The sequence below is a fragment of the Oncorhynchus clarkii genome, chromosome 33 (genome assembly GCF_045791955.1).
Source record: "Oncorhynchus clarkii lewisi isolate Uvic-CL-2024 chromosome 33, UVic_Ocla_1.0, whole genome shotgun sequence".
Classification (NCBI taxonomy): Eukaryota; Metazoa; Chordata; class Actinopteri; order Salmoniformes; family Salmonidae; genus Oncorhynchus; species Oncorhynchus clarkii.
Window position 1 is genome coordinate 5,023,300 of NC_092179.1, and position 15,006 is coordinate 5,038,305.

At 43.2% G+C, this 15,006-nt stretch overlaps 1 protein-coding gene across 1 annotated transcript in view; it reads left to right on the forward strand.

Moving 5' to 3' along the window:
- The first annotated feature begins 9,841 nt into the window (after positions 1–9,841).
- The window catches only part of LOC139393099 (integrin alpha-X-like), a 50,270-nt gene continuing 45,105 nt past the window's right edge, over positions 9,842–15,006 (forward strand). The window contains exons 1-4 of the mRNA XM_071141449.1: positions 9,842–9,963; positions 10,143–10,275; positions 14,462–14,556; positions 14,924–14,979. Coding sequence (XP_070997550.1) covers positions 9,909–9,963; positions 10,143–10,275; positions 14,462–14,556; positions 14,924–14,979 — 339 coding nt within the window. The 5' untranslated portion in view covers positions 9,842–9,908. The remainder of the gene's footprint in view (positions 9,964–10,142; positions 10,276–14,461; positions 14,557–14,923; positions 14,980–15,006) is intronic.

Genomic DNA, 15,006 nt, shown 5'->3' on the forward strand with positions numbered 1-15,006 from the left:
AGCACCTTTGGCAGCAATTACAGCCTCAAGACTCCTTGGGTATGACACTACAAGCTTGCCACACCTGTATTCGGGGTGTTCCTCCCATTCCTCTCTGTAGATCTTCTCAAGCTCTGTCCGGTTGGATGGGGAGCGTTGCTGCACAGGTATTTTCAGGTCTCTCCAAATATGTTTGATTGATTGTTCAAGTCCGGGTTCTGGCTGGGCTACTCAAGGACATTCAGAGACTTGTCCCGAATCCACTCCTGCGTTGTCTTGGCTTGTGTGCTTAGGGTCGTTGTCTTGTTGGAAAGTGTACCTTCGCCCCAGTCTGAGGTCCTGAGCACTCTGGAGCAGATTTTCATCAAGGATCTCTCTGTACTTTGCTCATCTCTGCATCGATCCTGACTAATCTCCCAGTCCCTGCCGTTGAAAAGCACCCCCAGAGCATGATGCTGCCACCACCATGCTTCACCGTAGGGATGGTGCCAGGTTTCCTCAAGACATGAAATTGTTGTCCTTCTGGGAGGTTCTCCCATCTCCACAGAGGACCTCTAGAGCTCTGTTAGAGTGACCATCGTGTTCTTGGTCCCCTCCCTGTCAAAGGCCCTTCTCCCCCGATTGCTCAGTTTGGCGGCCAGCTCTAGGAAGAGTCTTGGTGGTTCCAAACGTCTTCCATTTAAGAATGATGGAGGCCACTGTGTTCTTGGGGACCTTCAATGCTGCAGACATTTTTTGGTACCCTTCCACAGATCTGTGCCTCGACACAATCCTGTCTCGGACAATTCCTTCAACCTTGGTTTTTGCTCTGACATTCACTTTCAACTGTGGGACCTTATATAGACAGGTGTGTACCCTTTCAAATCATGTCCAATCAGTTGAATTTACCACAGGTGGGCTCCACACAAGTTGTAGAAACATCTCAAGGATGATCAATGGAAACAGGATGCACCTGAGCTCAATTTCGAGTCTCATAGCAACGGGTCTGAATACTTATGTAAATAAGTTATTTATGATTTTTGTTTTGAATAAATTTGCCAAAAAATTCTAAAACCCTGTTTTCACTTTGTCATTATCGGGCTATTGTGTGTAGATTACTGAGTATTTGTATTGATTTAATCCATTTTAGAATAAGGCTGTAACGCAACAAAATGTGGAAAAAGTCAAGGGGTCTAAATACTTTCAGAAGCCACTGGACATATACAGGCTTGGAAGATGTGCAGAGGGCTGCCACACTGGGTGCCTGGGGAGCTGTTGTTACGGGGGGTTATACGTGCCTTGCTCAAGGGCACAATGGCAGGTAATGGCATCTAGGATTTGACCCCTGCAACCCTTTTCCTGTCGGACCCGGGATTCAAACTGGCAACCCTCCGGTTGCTGGCTCGCCTCACTAACAGCTAGGCTTCCTGCCGCCATGTCACTGTTAAGGAACTCACAATCAAATAAATACTCTTTCAAGGTGCATCATTGAGTAAAGATATGCTAGGCAGGACACTAGCGCACGAAAACAGAATCATCATTGGAGGAGGAGAGAAAGTGTTGAGTGACACACACAGCAATGATTTTAGCTGACGGTGATGGGCAGGACTCGCAAAAGGTATGTTTCCAAATTATTTTAGCTGAAGGTGATGGGCAGGAGGAGCAGGAGGTATGTTAGTGGGCAGGAGGACTGTTTGTAAATGATTTTAGCTGACGGTGATGCGCAGGACTCGCAGGAGGTAGGTTTGTAAACGATTTTAGCTGAAGGTGAGGGGCAGGACTAGCAGGAGGTGTGTTGGTAAATTATTTTATCTGACGGTGATGGGCAGGACTCGCAGGAGGTATGTTTGTAAATGATTTTGATCAGCCTAATGATAACCCTAACCCTTCCTGATGAAAAATAAAAAAATATTGCAACCATTCCATTTCAGGCTATCAACCAAGTTGGATTATTTTGTCTAAGCTATTTTAGCTGGCATGCCTGCTGGACTTCAGAAATGACTATAATTGCTGTAATTATTGGGTTATGATACTATATGCCAGTGTGGCAGTTGTACTAAACTCCTAATGCATCAACGTTCTTAAAGCATCAATGTACATCATTCATTAAAATTCCAGTTGAACAGGTGTGCTTAGATAACCTACGCACAGAATTAGGCATAATTATTATGGCTCTAGATTGCAGGAAAAAGCTGCTTCAGGTGTTAGAAAAATGCTACATTCTCAGAATTCCCGAGTGGGGACAGCCCCCCTCCAGACCATCCTCACGTATTTCCTGCCCTCTTTAAAATAATGGGTGCATGACGCACCTGGTGCTGATGGCTGATGACACCTTTGGCTGAGGATCCACTCTTTCCTGGCCTTTGCCATTCAGAATAACTGTACCATGTACAGTGTCCATGGGAGTACAGCATATACTTAACTAGTTCCTCAATCTCTGATACCTTTAATTTCAGTATACTTCAACCCCCAGTCCCTACTACCTGTAGCTTTACATAGCCATGTAACTACAGTAGCATACCGGTAGTGTAGCCTTCTGCAGCAATGCTTATCGCCTGTAGCTTTCCATAGCAATGTGCCTAGTACCTACATGGTACCTAGTATAGTTTTCCACAGACATTTTCCTAGTAGCATACCTTATATAACTTGAATTGATAGCTAGGGTGTTAAGCTCTGCCCAGGCACGTCTCTTTTAATGTCTTTGTGCTGTTATATCATCATCTCCAGGACGACAGCCTTGGATAGACGTGGCACCGCCATGGAGGCTTGCCACACATACACGTGTGCGAAAAATGTTAGACACACACACACACACTCGCATGCATACACAAACACATTTGCACGTGCACACACAGACAAACGGACACACAGGCAAACACAAACACACACAGCTCATGCTTCCTGTCAAACTAACGTATTTTTTTTCACACACCACACCCTGATTTGATCTATTTGACACCAACACAATGGACAAACAGTTGAAGTCGGAAGTTTACATACACTTAGGTTTGAGTCATTTTAACCACTCCACAAATTCCTTGTTAACAAACTATAGTTTTGGCAAGACGGTTAGGACATCTACTTTGTGCATGTGTAACAGTATAACTTTAGACCGATCCCTCGCCCATAACCAGGGACCCTCTGCACACATCAACAACAGTCACCCATGAAGCATCGTTACCCATCGCTCCACAAAAGCCATGACCCTTGCAGAGCATGGGGAACTACTACTTCAAGGTCTCTGAGCAAGAGACGTCAACGATTGAAACGCTATTTAGCGCGCACCGCTAACTAAGCTAGCCGTTTCACATCCGTTACACTCACCCCCCTTTTGACCTTCCTCCTTTTCAGCAGCAACCAGTGATCCGGGTCACGGCACCAATGTAACAGTATAACTTTAGACCGTCCCCTCGCCCATACCCGGGCGCTAACCAGGGACCCTCTGCACACATCAACAACAGTCACCCACGAAGCATCGTTACCCATCGCTCCACAAAAGCCGCGGCCCTTGCAGAGCAAGGGGAACTACTACTTCAAGGTCTCTGAGAAAGTGACGTCAACGATTGAAACGCTATTTGGCGCGCACCGCTAACTAAGCTAGCCGTTTCACATCCGTTACACATGACACAAGTCATTTTTCCAACAATTGTTTACAGACAGATTATTTCACTTATAATTCACTGTTTCACAATTTCAGTGGGTCAGAAGTTTACATACACTAAGTTGACTGGGCCTTTAAACAGCTTGGAAAATTCCAGAAAATGATGTCATGGCTTTAGAAGCTTCTGATAGGCTAATTGACGTAATTTGAGTCAATTGGAGGTGTATCTGTGGATGTATTTCAAGGCCTACCTTCAAACTCAGTGCCTCTTTGCTTGATATCATGGAAAAATCAAAAGGAATCAGCCAAGACCTCCACAAGTCTAGATCATCCTTGGGAGCAATTACCAAATGCCTGAAGGTACCACGTTCATCTGTACAAACAATAGTACGCAGGTATAAACACCATGGGACCACGCAGCTGTCATACCGCTCAGGTTCTGTCTCCTAGAGATGAACATGCTTTGGTGCGAAAAGTGCAAATCAATCCCAGAACAACAGCAAAGGACCTTGTGAAGATGCTGGAGGAAACAAAAGTATCTACATCCACAGTAAAATGGTCAGCAAGGAAGAAGCCACTGCTCCAAAACTGCCATAAAAAAAGCCAGACTACAGTTTGCAACTGCTTATAGGGACAAAGATCGTACGTTTTGGAGAAATGTCCCCTGATCTGATGAGACAAAAATATAATATACTGTTTGGCCATAATGACCATCGCTATGTTTGGAGGAAAAAGGGGGAGGCTTGCAAGCCGAAGAATACCATCCTAACCATGAAGCATGGGGTGGCAGCATCATGTTGTGGGGGTGCTTTTCTGCATGAGGGACTGGTGCACTTCACAAAATAGATGTCATCATGAGGGGGGAAATTATGTGGATATATTGAAGCAACATCTCAAGACATCAGTCAGTTAAATGTTGGTTGCAAATGGGTCTTCCAAATGGACAATGACCCCAAGCATACTTCCAAAGTTGTGGCAAAACGGCTTAAGGACAACAATGTCAAGGTATTGGAGTGGCCATCACAAAGCCCTGACCTCAATCCCATAGAGAATTTGTGGGCAGAACGGAAAAACCGTGTGCGAGCAAGGAGGCCTACAAACCTGACGCAGTTACACCAGCTCTGTCAGGAGGAATGGGCCAAAATTCACCCAACTTATTGTGGGAAGCTTGTGGTAGGCTGTTCGAAACGTTTGACCTAAGTTAAACAAGTTAAAGGCAACGCTACCAAATACTAATTGACTGTATGTAAACTTCTGACCCATTGGGAATGTGATGAAAGAAATAAAAGCTGAAATACATCATTCTCTCTACTATTATTCACATTCTTAAAATAAAGTGGTGATCCTAAATGACCTAAGACAGGAATTTTTATTAGGATTAAATGTTAAGAATTGTGAAAACTGAGTTTAAATGTATTTGGCTAAGGTGTATGTAAACTTCCGACTTCAACTGTTTTAACCCCGCAGGGATGTAATATTGCTGTCAAAGTAAATGAGGCCTATACATTACACCTTCTATGAAAAGTAGAAGGTATTATACACTCCCATATTACACCTGAAACATAACAGCCAGTTTTTAGAAACATTTAGACTTGTGTCTTAGCAAAGTGACCAGATTTGTGGATGGTGGACGGTCCGTCTCAAGTTAAATAAAATTGGATTTGTCACATGCGCTGATTACAACAGGTGTAGACCTTACAGTGAAATGCTTACTTACAAACCCTTAACCAACAATGCCGTTTTAAGAAAAATAAGTGTTGAGTAAAAAATGGAGCAGCAGTAAAATAACAGGTGCGAGACTGTTAACAGGGGGTACCGGTACAGCTTCAATGTGCAGTGGTATAGGTTAGTAATGAGGCTATATACCGGGGGTACCGGTACAGCGTCAATATGCGGGGGCACCGGTTAGTAATGAGGCTATATAGAGAGGGTACCGGTACAGAGTCAAAGTGCAGTGGTATAGGTTAGTAATGAGGCTATGTACAGGGGGTACTGGTACAGAGTCCATGTGTGGGGGCACCGGTTAGTCCACTTAAGATGTTGGTACAATATACATACAATGATACAGGACTTGACAAAGCCAGAGTGTCTCTGTAGCCTCTCCCTCCTGGATAGGGGTCATCTGAGGGGACCTGAACAAGGTACATGAACAGAACCTGGAGGATAGAGATTATAGGCCTCTACAATGGGTCCTGTGTGATGGCCCGCCCTACCTCAGACAGAGCCAGTCAACAGGAGAACCAGAGAGACAGGCTAGGTCCACACTGTCTCCACATCCACATCCACATGACCTGACTCGGCTCGCTCTCTTTCAAACTCTTTCTTGCTCTCTCACATCTATTTCACTCTCCCTTTCTCTCTATCATCTTGCCTTTTTTATCCATCTCTTTCTCTCGCTTTCTCTGTCGTTCTGTCTTTCTCAATCCATCTATTTCACTCTTTAAAATCTTTAATTTTCACTTTCTCTTCCCCCCATACTTCTTTCAAGCCATCTTTCATTTTCTATCTCTCATGCTGATTCTGCTGGGCCAAATGCCTCACACAGACACTGTTGTACCCCCTGTTATCTCTGTCCCCAAGCCTGTGACCTGGCAGGATCGTATACCCTCTCTCTCACTTTTCCTCTCTCTCTTTCTCTCAACCCAAATCTCTCTATCTTGACAAACCTCTTCACAACTTCTGTGACCTTCCAGCTTCCCACCTCATATAGCTAATACTGATACAAATGGTTATTGGAGGGCACAAAGACAAGGAGTTCAATCAAGTGACTCAGAGTTTTCCATGACCAGTCAAACTGCATTTTTCACCATTTAACATAATGACATGGTGGGTGTCAGAGTGTGTGTGAAGTCATCACCAGTGACGTTGGCTGGATTCTCTGTCCACAGTGACTCAGGCACAACGATGTGCTCAAACATGCCAGCGCACAAATGTGTGTTTTACCCTCTGTTTTGTTACACAGAGAAAATGGGGAAGGAGGAGGGAAGAGAGAGAAGGGGGGGGGGGGTAGTGTGGGTTGTTTGAGTAGTTACTAACTGTAGCCTGTTTGGTTTGTTACACAGGAGATTAACAGGGACAATAGATTTGATACCTGGCAACCTTTGACTGCGTCTCTCCACTGACAGTTACAATATGAGGTTGAGAAGGAACCTGCAAGTAAGCATTTCGTTGGGAATTGTATACCATGTGTATCCCGTACATAGTTAAATAAATGTTAAATTAAAAAAATCATAAAAAAACAAGACTAATACTACTTGAAACTTGAAACTGAAACTTGAATAATGGACGCTACAGTAACTGACCCAACTGGATAGGACTGGAGACCTCTCTGGTTCAGTTTAAGCTACGTCTCACTGAGGAGAAAATTATTTGAGAATAAACAGTATTTTTTACGATGGGAAGCAGACCACTGTTAAATATGATTTCACTTCAGTTTTTACTTGTGCTAATGAAGTAAGGAAATAGTATATTCAGCAAAACTTTCCCAGCATGTGGTAGTCTTTCTCACGCTAAGACAGCTAGTGAACTCTTTAGTGGTTATCATTTATTTTCATATCACAACAACAATATAAAAGAAAATATACTACAAACTTCTGCAAGCAGGGGTGTCCTCAAGTCCTGGAGTCAGCTATTTATTTCAAGAAAATGAGACACCGCCCTCTAGTGCACAAAAGGTAAAGTCACACTGTTGCACTTGAGGACGGGAGCTGTGCACCACTGACCAATCAATCAGTCAACCAACCAACCAACCAACCAACCAAACAAGCCTACCAACCAATCAATTGATCAATCCATCAAATCACATTGGATGGCCCCTTTTACATGATAAGTGCTTTAGAGTAGACCCAGAGCTGGAGCTATGCACGAACCACTGCTTTTAACCAGGGCAAGGTGACTGGAAACATGTCCGAATACAAACAATGTAGCTATTCCCTCCGCAAGGCAATCAAACAAGCTAAGCGTCAGTATAGAGACAAAGTAGAGTCACAATTCAATGGCTCAGACACAAGAGGTATGTGGCAGGGTCTACAGTCAATCACGGATTACAAAAAGAAAACCGGCCCCGTCACGGACCAGGATGTCTTGCTCCCAGACAGACTAAATAACTTTTTTGCCCGCTTTGAGCACAATACAGTGCCACTGACACAGCCCGCAACCAAAACCTGCAGACTCTCCTTCACTGCAGCAAATGTGAGTAAAACATTTAAGCGTGATTAACCCTCGCAAGGCTGCAGGCCCAGACGGCATCCTCAGCCGCGTCCTCAGAGCATGCGCAGACCAGCTGGCTGGTGTGTTTACGGACATATTCAATCAATCCTTATCCCAGTCTGCTGTTCCCACATGCATCAAGAGGGCCACCATTGTCCCTGTTCCCAAGAAAGCTAAGGTAACTGAGCTAAACGACTACCGCCCCGTAGCACTCACTTCCGTCATCATGAAGTGCTTTGAGAGAGTAGTCAAGGAACATATCACCTCCACCCTACCTGACACCCTAGACCCACTCCAATTTGCTTACCGCCCAAATAGGTCCACAGACGACGCAATCTCAACCACACTGCACACTGCCCTAACCCATCTGGACAAGAGGAATGCCTATGTGAGAATTGCTGTTCATCGACTACAGCTCAGCATTTAACACCATAGTACCCTCCAAACTCGTCATCAAGCTCGAGACCCTGGGTCTCGACCCCGCCCTGTGCAACTGGGTATTAGACTTCCTGACGGGCCACCCCCAGGTGGAGAGGGTAGGTAACAACATCTCCACCCCGCTGATCCTCAACACTGGGGCCCCACAAGGGTGCGTTCTGAGCCCTCTCCTGTACTCCCTGTTCACCCACGACTGCGTGGCCATGCACGCCTCCAACTCAATCATCAAGTTTGCGGACGACACTACAGTGGTAGGCTTGATTACCAACAACGACGAGACGGCCTACAGGGAGGAGGAGAGGGCCCTCGGAGTGTGGTGTCCGGAAAATAACCTCACACTTAACGTCAACAAAACAAAGGAGATGCTTGTGGACTTCAGGAAAAAGCAGAGGGAGCACCCCCCTATCCACATCGATGGGACAGTAGTGGAGAGGGTAGTAAGTTAAGTTCCTCGGCGTACACATCACGGACAAACTGAAATGGTCCACCCGCACAGACAGCGTTGTGAAGAAGGCGCAGCAGCGCCTCTTCAACCTCAGGAGGCTGAAAAATGTGGCTTGTCACCAAAAGCACTCACAAACGTCTACAGATGCACAACCGAGAGCATCCTGTCGGGCTGTATCACCGCCTGGTATGGCAACTGCTCCGCCCACAACCGTAAAGCTCTCCAGAGGGTAGTGAGGTCTGCACAACCGGGGGCAAACTACCTGCCCTCCAGGACACCTACACCAACCGATGTCACAGGAAGGCCATAAAGATCATCAAGGACAACAACCACCCAAGCCACTACCTGTTCACCCTGCTGTCATCCAGAAGGTGAGGTCAGTACAGGTGCATCAAAGCAGGGACCGAGAGACTGAAAAACAGCTTCTATCTCAAGGCCATCAGACTGTTAAACAGCCACCACTAACATTGAGTGGCTGCTGCCAACACACTGACTCAACTCCAGCCACTTTAATAATGGGAATTGATGTAAAATATATCACTAGCCACTTTAAACAATGCTACTTAATATAAGGTTTACATACCTTACATTACTCATCTCATATGTATATGTGTATGTATATACTGTACTCTATATCATCTACTGCATCTTTATGTAATACATGTATCACTAGCCACTTTAAACTATGCCACTTTGTTTACATACCCTACATTACTCATCTCATATGTATATACTGTACTCGATACCATCTACTGCATCTTGCCTATGCCGTTCTGTACCATCACTCATTCATATATCTTTATATATACATTCTCTATCCCTTTAAACTTGTGTGTATAAGGTAGTAGTTTTGGAATTGTTAGGTTAGATTACTCGTTGGTTATTACTGCATTGTCGGAACTAGAAGCACAAGCATTTTGCTACACTCGCATCTGCTAACCATGTGCATGTGACAAATACATTTGGTTTGATTTGATTTTTGTGCACCCCTCCCCTCCATAGTACAAACTCACGTTTTTTCCCCCCATCTCTCCCCAGTCTCTCCTGCACCAGTCAGCTCTCACCACCGGGTGGCGGTCACAGACCGTTGTAAATCCTTTTAGAACGTCCCTGTAAAAAAAAAGGCGCATTTACCGACCGACTCACTCCTTCATTATCTTGAAAGGTTTCACCACATGATATTCTTCGAGTCGGTGCTCTCCTCATCTTCTCTGCGTTCACTACTATGCGAGGACTGTAGCGCGGACTTCAGTCGACATGGACAAGCAACTGGAGCACATCCAGTTTTGGTGTTTACTGGGACTTTTGCAATGTAAGGTTATATAGCCAAATCTACATTGTATTAGTAGAATACATTTATAGTAGAGTTATAGTTAAGAGTTTCACCTTTCCTGCCTGAGGAATTGACCATCAGACATGCTGTAGACGCTTTTGTAAAAAGAAAATATGTATAATTTAAAATGTGTTTGTTCATTTTTTTTGTTGTTGCAGTCGCACCGTTGACAGTGGGGTTCAGCTTCGACATTCGCTATCCCAGAACATTAAGTGTCTCGGACTCGGAGGCAGCAGGGTCCCATTTCGGTTATCGTGTCTGTCAGTTTGGACCGGCGCAGGGAGGCGGCAGGCAAGTTACTAATCATTAAACAGTCAAACCACTGGGTTCAGATCTCACAATTGGATGTTAATCATAATAACATGTCTGTGTGGGTGGACCATTTCACTGTGTTAGAATCCATGTTAGAATCCATTTTTGGCAGCGATTACAGCTCTGAGTCTCTCCGAGTAAGTCTCTAAGAGCTTTGCACACCTGGAATGTACAATATTTGCTCATTAATATTTAAAAATTCTACAAGCATCTTTTTCTGGTTGGTTATTGATCATTGCTAGACAGCCATTTTCAATTCTTGCCATAGGTTTTCAAGCCGTATTCAAATCAAAACTGTAACTAGGCCACTTAGGAACACTCAATGTCATTTTGGGGTGGCAGGTAGCCTAGTGGTTAGAGCGTTGGGCTAGTAACCGAAAGGTTGCTAGATTGAATCCCTGAGCTGACAAGGTAAAAATCTGTTGTTCTGCTCCCGAACAAGGCAGTTAAAGCACTGTTCCCTAGGCTGTCATTGTAAATAAGAATTTGTTTTTAACTGACTTGCCTAGTTTTAAAAAAAGCAACTCCAGTGTATATTTGACCTTGTGCTTTAGGTTATTGTCCTGTAGAAAGGTGAATTTGTCTCCCACTGTCTGTTGAAAAGCAGACTAACCCACATTTTCTTCTATGATTTTTTTTGCCTGTGCTTAGCTCTATTCCATTTCTTATTATCCTTAAACTCCCTAGTCCTTGCCAATGACAAGCACACCCATAACATGATGCAGCCACCACCATGCTTGAAAATATGAAGTGGTACTCAGTGATGTGCTGTGTTGGATTTACCCCAAACATAACTCTTTGTATTTAGGACTAATTAATTTCTCTGTCATGTTTTTTGCAGTTTTACATTAGTCCCTAATTGCAAACAGGATGCATGTTTTGGAATATTTTTTATTCTGTACAGGCTTCCTTCTTTTCACTGTCATTTAGGTTATTATTGTGGAGTAATCACAATGTTGTTGATCCATCCTCAGTTTTCTCCTGTCACAGCCATTAAACTCTGTAACTGTTTTAAAGTCACCATTGGCCTCATGTTGAAATCACTGAGCGGTTTCCTTCCTCTCTGGCAACTGAGTTAAGAAGGACGCCTGTGTCTTTGTAGTGACTAGGTGTATTAATACACCATCCAAAGTGTAATGAATAACTTCACCATGCTCAAAGGGATATTCAATGTCTACTTTTTTTTACCCATCTATAAATAGATGCTCTTCTTTACGAGGCATTGGAAAACCTCCCTGCTTTTTGATTGTTTAATCTGTGGTTGAAATTCCCTGCATAGTCATGACACACTTTGTGTAAGAGCTATTGAAGATTGAAAGCCCCCATGGCGACACACTGGCCAGATTGCTGTAAGAAAGCCTATTGAAGTTTCATTGACCATGTCTTGTTTTCAGTTTTGACTGATTTTATGTTAATGATAATATGGCTAAAATTCTAGCTAACCAACAACTGTAAAGATGTATTTGACAGGAAACAAGTGCTCATTGTGCAAATGTATTTATATTTTCAATAAACATTGGAGATGAAATATAGCTTACATGTTGTCAACAATCTAAGCCAACCCCGTCTGTTTTTCCCCATACTTACGCACGTGTCGATTTAGTTGCTAAACAAGCAATAGACGAGAGAACCGAATATCAAACAAATTTGACATCGGTCTAGAATCAATCCGTTTGCCCCTTTTCTGCCATTCACCTTTTAAAGGCATTGTCTCAGTGTTCCCGGAGAGCGCATTCACGGGAAACGCTGCATATGTGGTCTCAATCGGAAATTACCTTTAAATGTCAATCGCGTTATCTTCTGCGGTCTAGATTGAATATAGGCCTAAAACGACAACAAACAGTATTTCATCACTGTCCTCTAATGATTTGATCCAATGTAACTTTATTGATACCAGTGATGTCCGCTGATTGGCTAAATACCCAGGGTGTGAGGTGGTTGGATTTGTCAACAAAGCATCATGACAGATATGATGCCAAGTTTTCAAACTACTGGTAGATTCTTTGAGAAGATGTATAAAGCGATCTGTGCATTTGAACAACAGCATAAAAACACATTTCACTTTTGCTTGTAAAAAAACAAATGACAACTGCTACACATGCTGCCACTGTTTTGAACAGATTATATTACACTACATAGAACGAGCAGCCAGAGAGAACGGTCGTCACTAGTTACCACAGCTACAAAGTCATAACGCCTGCCTAGTTTTAAAATGTGAAGACCTCTTCTTTGTCTACACCCATTCAGCATCGTTCACACCCTCTTAAGCTTTAGCCCCACCCATCTCGTTTCGCTCTCGGAGCGTTCAGAGCGCACACTTGACGCTCTGGCCAATGATTTGTTTACATCTGGATAACATGAAAATGGCCTAACCAGCTCCGCTGGCAACAATTTCCTAAAATGTTTTTGCAGACATGCACTGACACCGGCCATATTCAATGGGTGTTGTACAAACATCACGTAACGTTAGCTATCGAGCCAGCCAGCTAATGTTAGCTAGCTAAACAACAATGAACAAAGTGCCAACAATGCCACAATGCTGGGAGCTAACCAACTAGGTTCAATGTTAGCTAGCTAACATTAGGCTCTAACTAGAAAAGCAAACGGCTCTTGGATACGAATAATAACGTCAGCTAGGGAGCCAGCCAGCTAATGTTAGCTAGCCAGCTAACAGTACACTTTAGCTTGAAATGAAACCACTTTGTCAAAATTAGAAACGTGTAATATGTATACATCATCCATGATGGAGGCGTCTCCCTGTCATGAAGACCATGCCACAGTTGCCCTTAGTTTGAAGATGTAATCCGGAGGCAGGTGTTTCCTCCATCTCTTTAGCTATCATACTCTAATTCCACTGATTTCAAAACTTGATCCTCCAGAAAGTGGAGAGCAACACTCATGCAGCTCCACTACACAATACATTAAAAAAAGCAGAGTTCGACAGAATTACCAACACAGACTGACCACATAAGCCTTCTATAGAGCAGACCAATCGGAACTCCTCTCTCGGCATGTCCAGCCCATTCATTATCTCAGCCAATCATGGCTAGTGGGAAGGTTGCTGGCTTATTCTGAGGCTTAACCAAAAAGGCTCATAATTTAACATTTTTATTCATATTTACAGATGGCATACAAGTTTGTTATTAAGGCACATGAAAGTTCACACAAGGCATTTCCAAAAAACACATTTTGATTAAATTGTTTTTTTTTAAAAGTTCAATCGGCTCTCCTGTGAAGTCGTGACTTGCGACATACGCCTAGTTTCCTGAATCGGGTCACAAATGTGATTGATTTTCAACCTAACCCTAAGCTTAACCCTAATTTTAACAACACTGCTAATCTTATGCCTAACCCTAACCTTAAATTAAGACCAAAATTTACATTTTTGTTTTCAGGAATTTGTACGATATAGCCAATTTTGACTTTGTGGCTGTGGTAACGAGTGGAAACCAGGGAGATCAAAACAAACATGTTGACGCAATAAGTGAAAACACATTATCTAACTGGGGATAGACAGCTATCATAGTGTCACAAGACTTTCATTTTGAAATAACTTCATATTTTTCAGTTAGACATATTGGTTTCGAAAGACTTGAAATTGGAAGCTAACTAACTAGCAAGCTACCAGTGAGCCATAGCTAGCTAGCTGCTTATCAAAGGTAGATAACTGGTTAATTTGCCCAGAAAATTGGCCAAACTATTTCTCAATGTTTCTCAAAATTACTGTAGCTGCATAATTAATTTCATAATGCTTTGTGATACACCTGGTTTCATGCTGTTTTAGTCCACAAAACACGTCGCCCTGTCACCAACAGTAGAACCTGACTAACAGAATTGGGGGAAACAAAATTGGCCATGCTTTTTTTGTGCTACCAGATACACGATGAGAAGGTTCTAGCTAGTGTATTGCTCAGCAGACCCAGAAGTTCTGACTTAACAGACGCACATTTGCTTTGTGCTGTTATAATTTATGCTCTAAAATCCTACAATCCAGGCAATGTTAGCACGGTCTATGAGACCACGGAGGCGGAGTATATTTTGAAAACAGGAAATGTTACACATAACACACTTTCATGAGCATTTAAAACAACCAATTGACATCTCCTCTCTCTCCATCCCTTCTCTGTCTTTCTCCTCTATTCTCTCCATCCTTGTCTCTCTGTAGTGTGTTGGTCACCGCTCCTTTTCAAGACAATGGGACAGGAGTGGTTTACAGATGTTCTTATGACAGTGGCACTTGTAAAGCTCTACCTGTACAAGGTAAGATGCATGCGCACTATAACCAGTTTGTGTGGCCCCCAAGAATCAGAGTTCTCTCTCTCTCTCTATAAAGCTCTGCTGTTGTGTTTTGTTCAGTTATAGTAATTCTCAAGTCCTGTATACATTTCCTCTTTTCACACAATTGCTTCACTGGTTAGTCTCACATCTTGTGGGAGTGTGTGTGTTGTCATTTTGTCTCATGCATGATTTGTGGGAATGTTTTACTTACCTCATGTGATTATGTCAAGCTGAGGTTCAGATTTTCGTAGGCTTGTATTGACAAATTGGTGCAAAATTATTTTTGATACTTTTTTTTAATGTTCGTATGTTAAATCCGTCTATATTCACTTATTTTGTTTTATTTTAGTGGAGCCAGGAGTTTCATTAGGATTGTCACTAGCTTGTAATGCTGACAGAGCTATGGTGAGTTGCTCATCCTTGACTCACTGA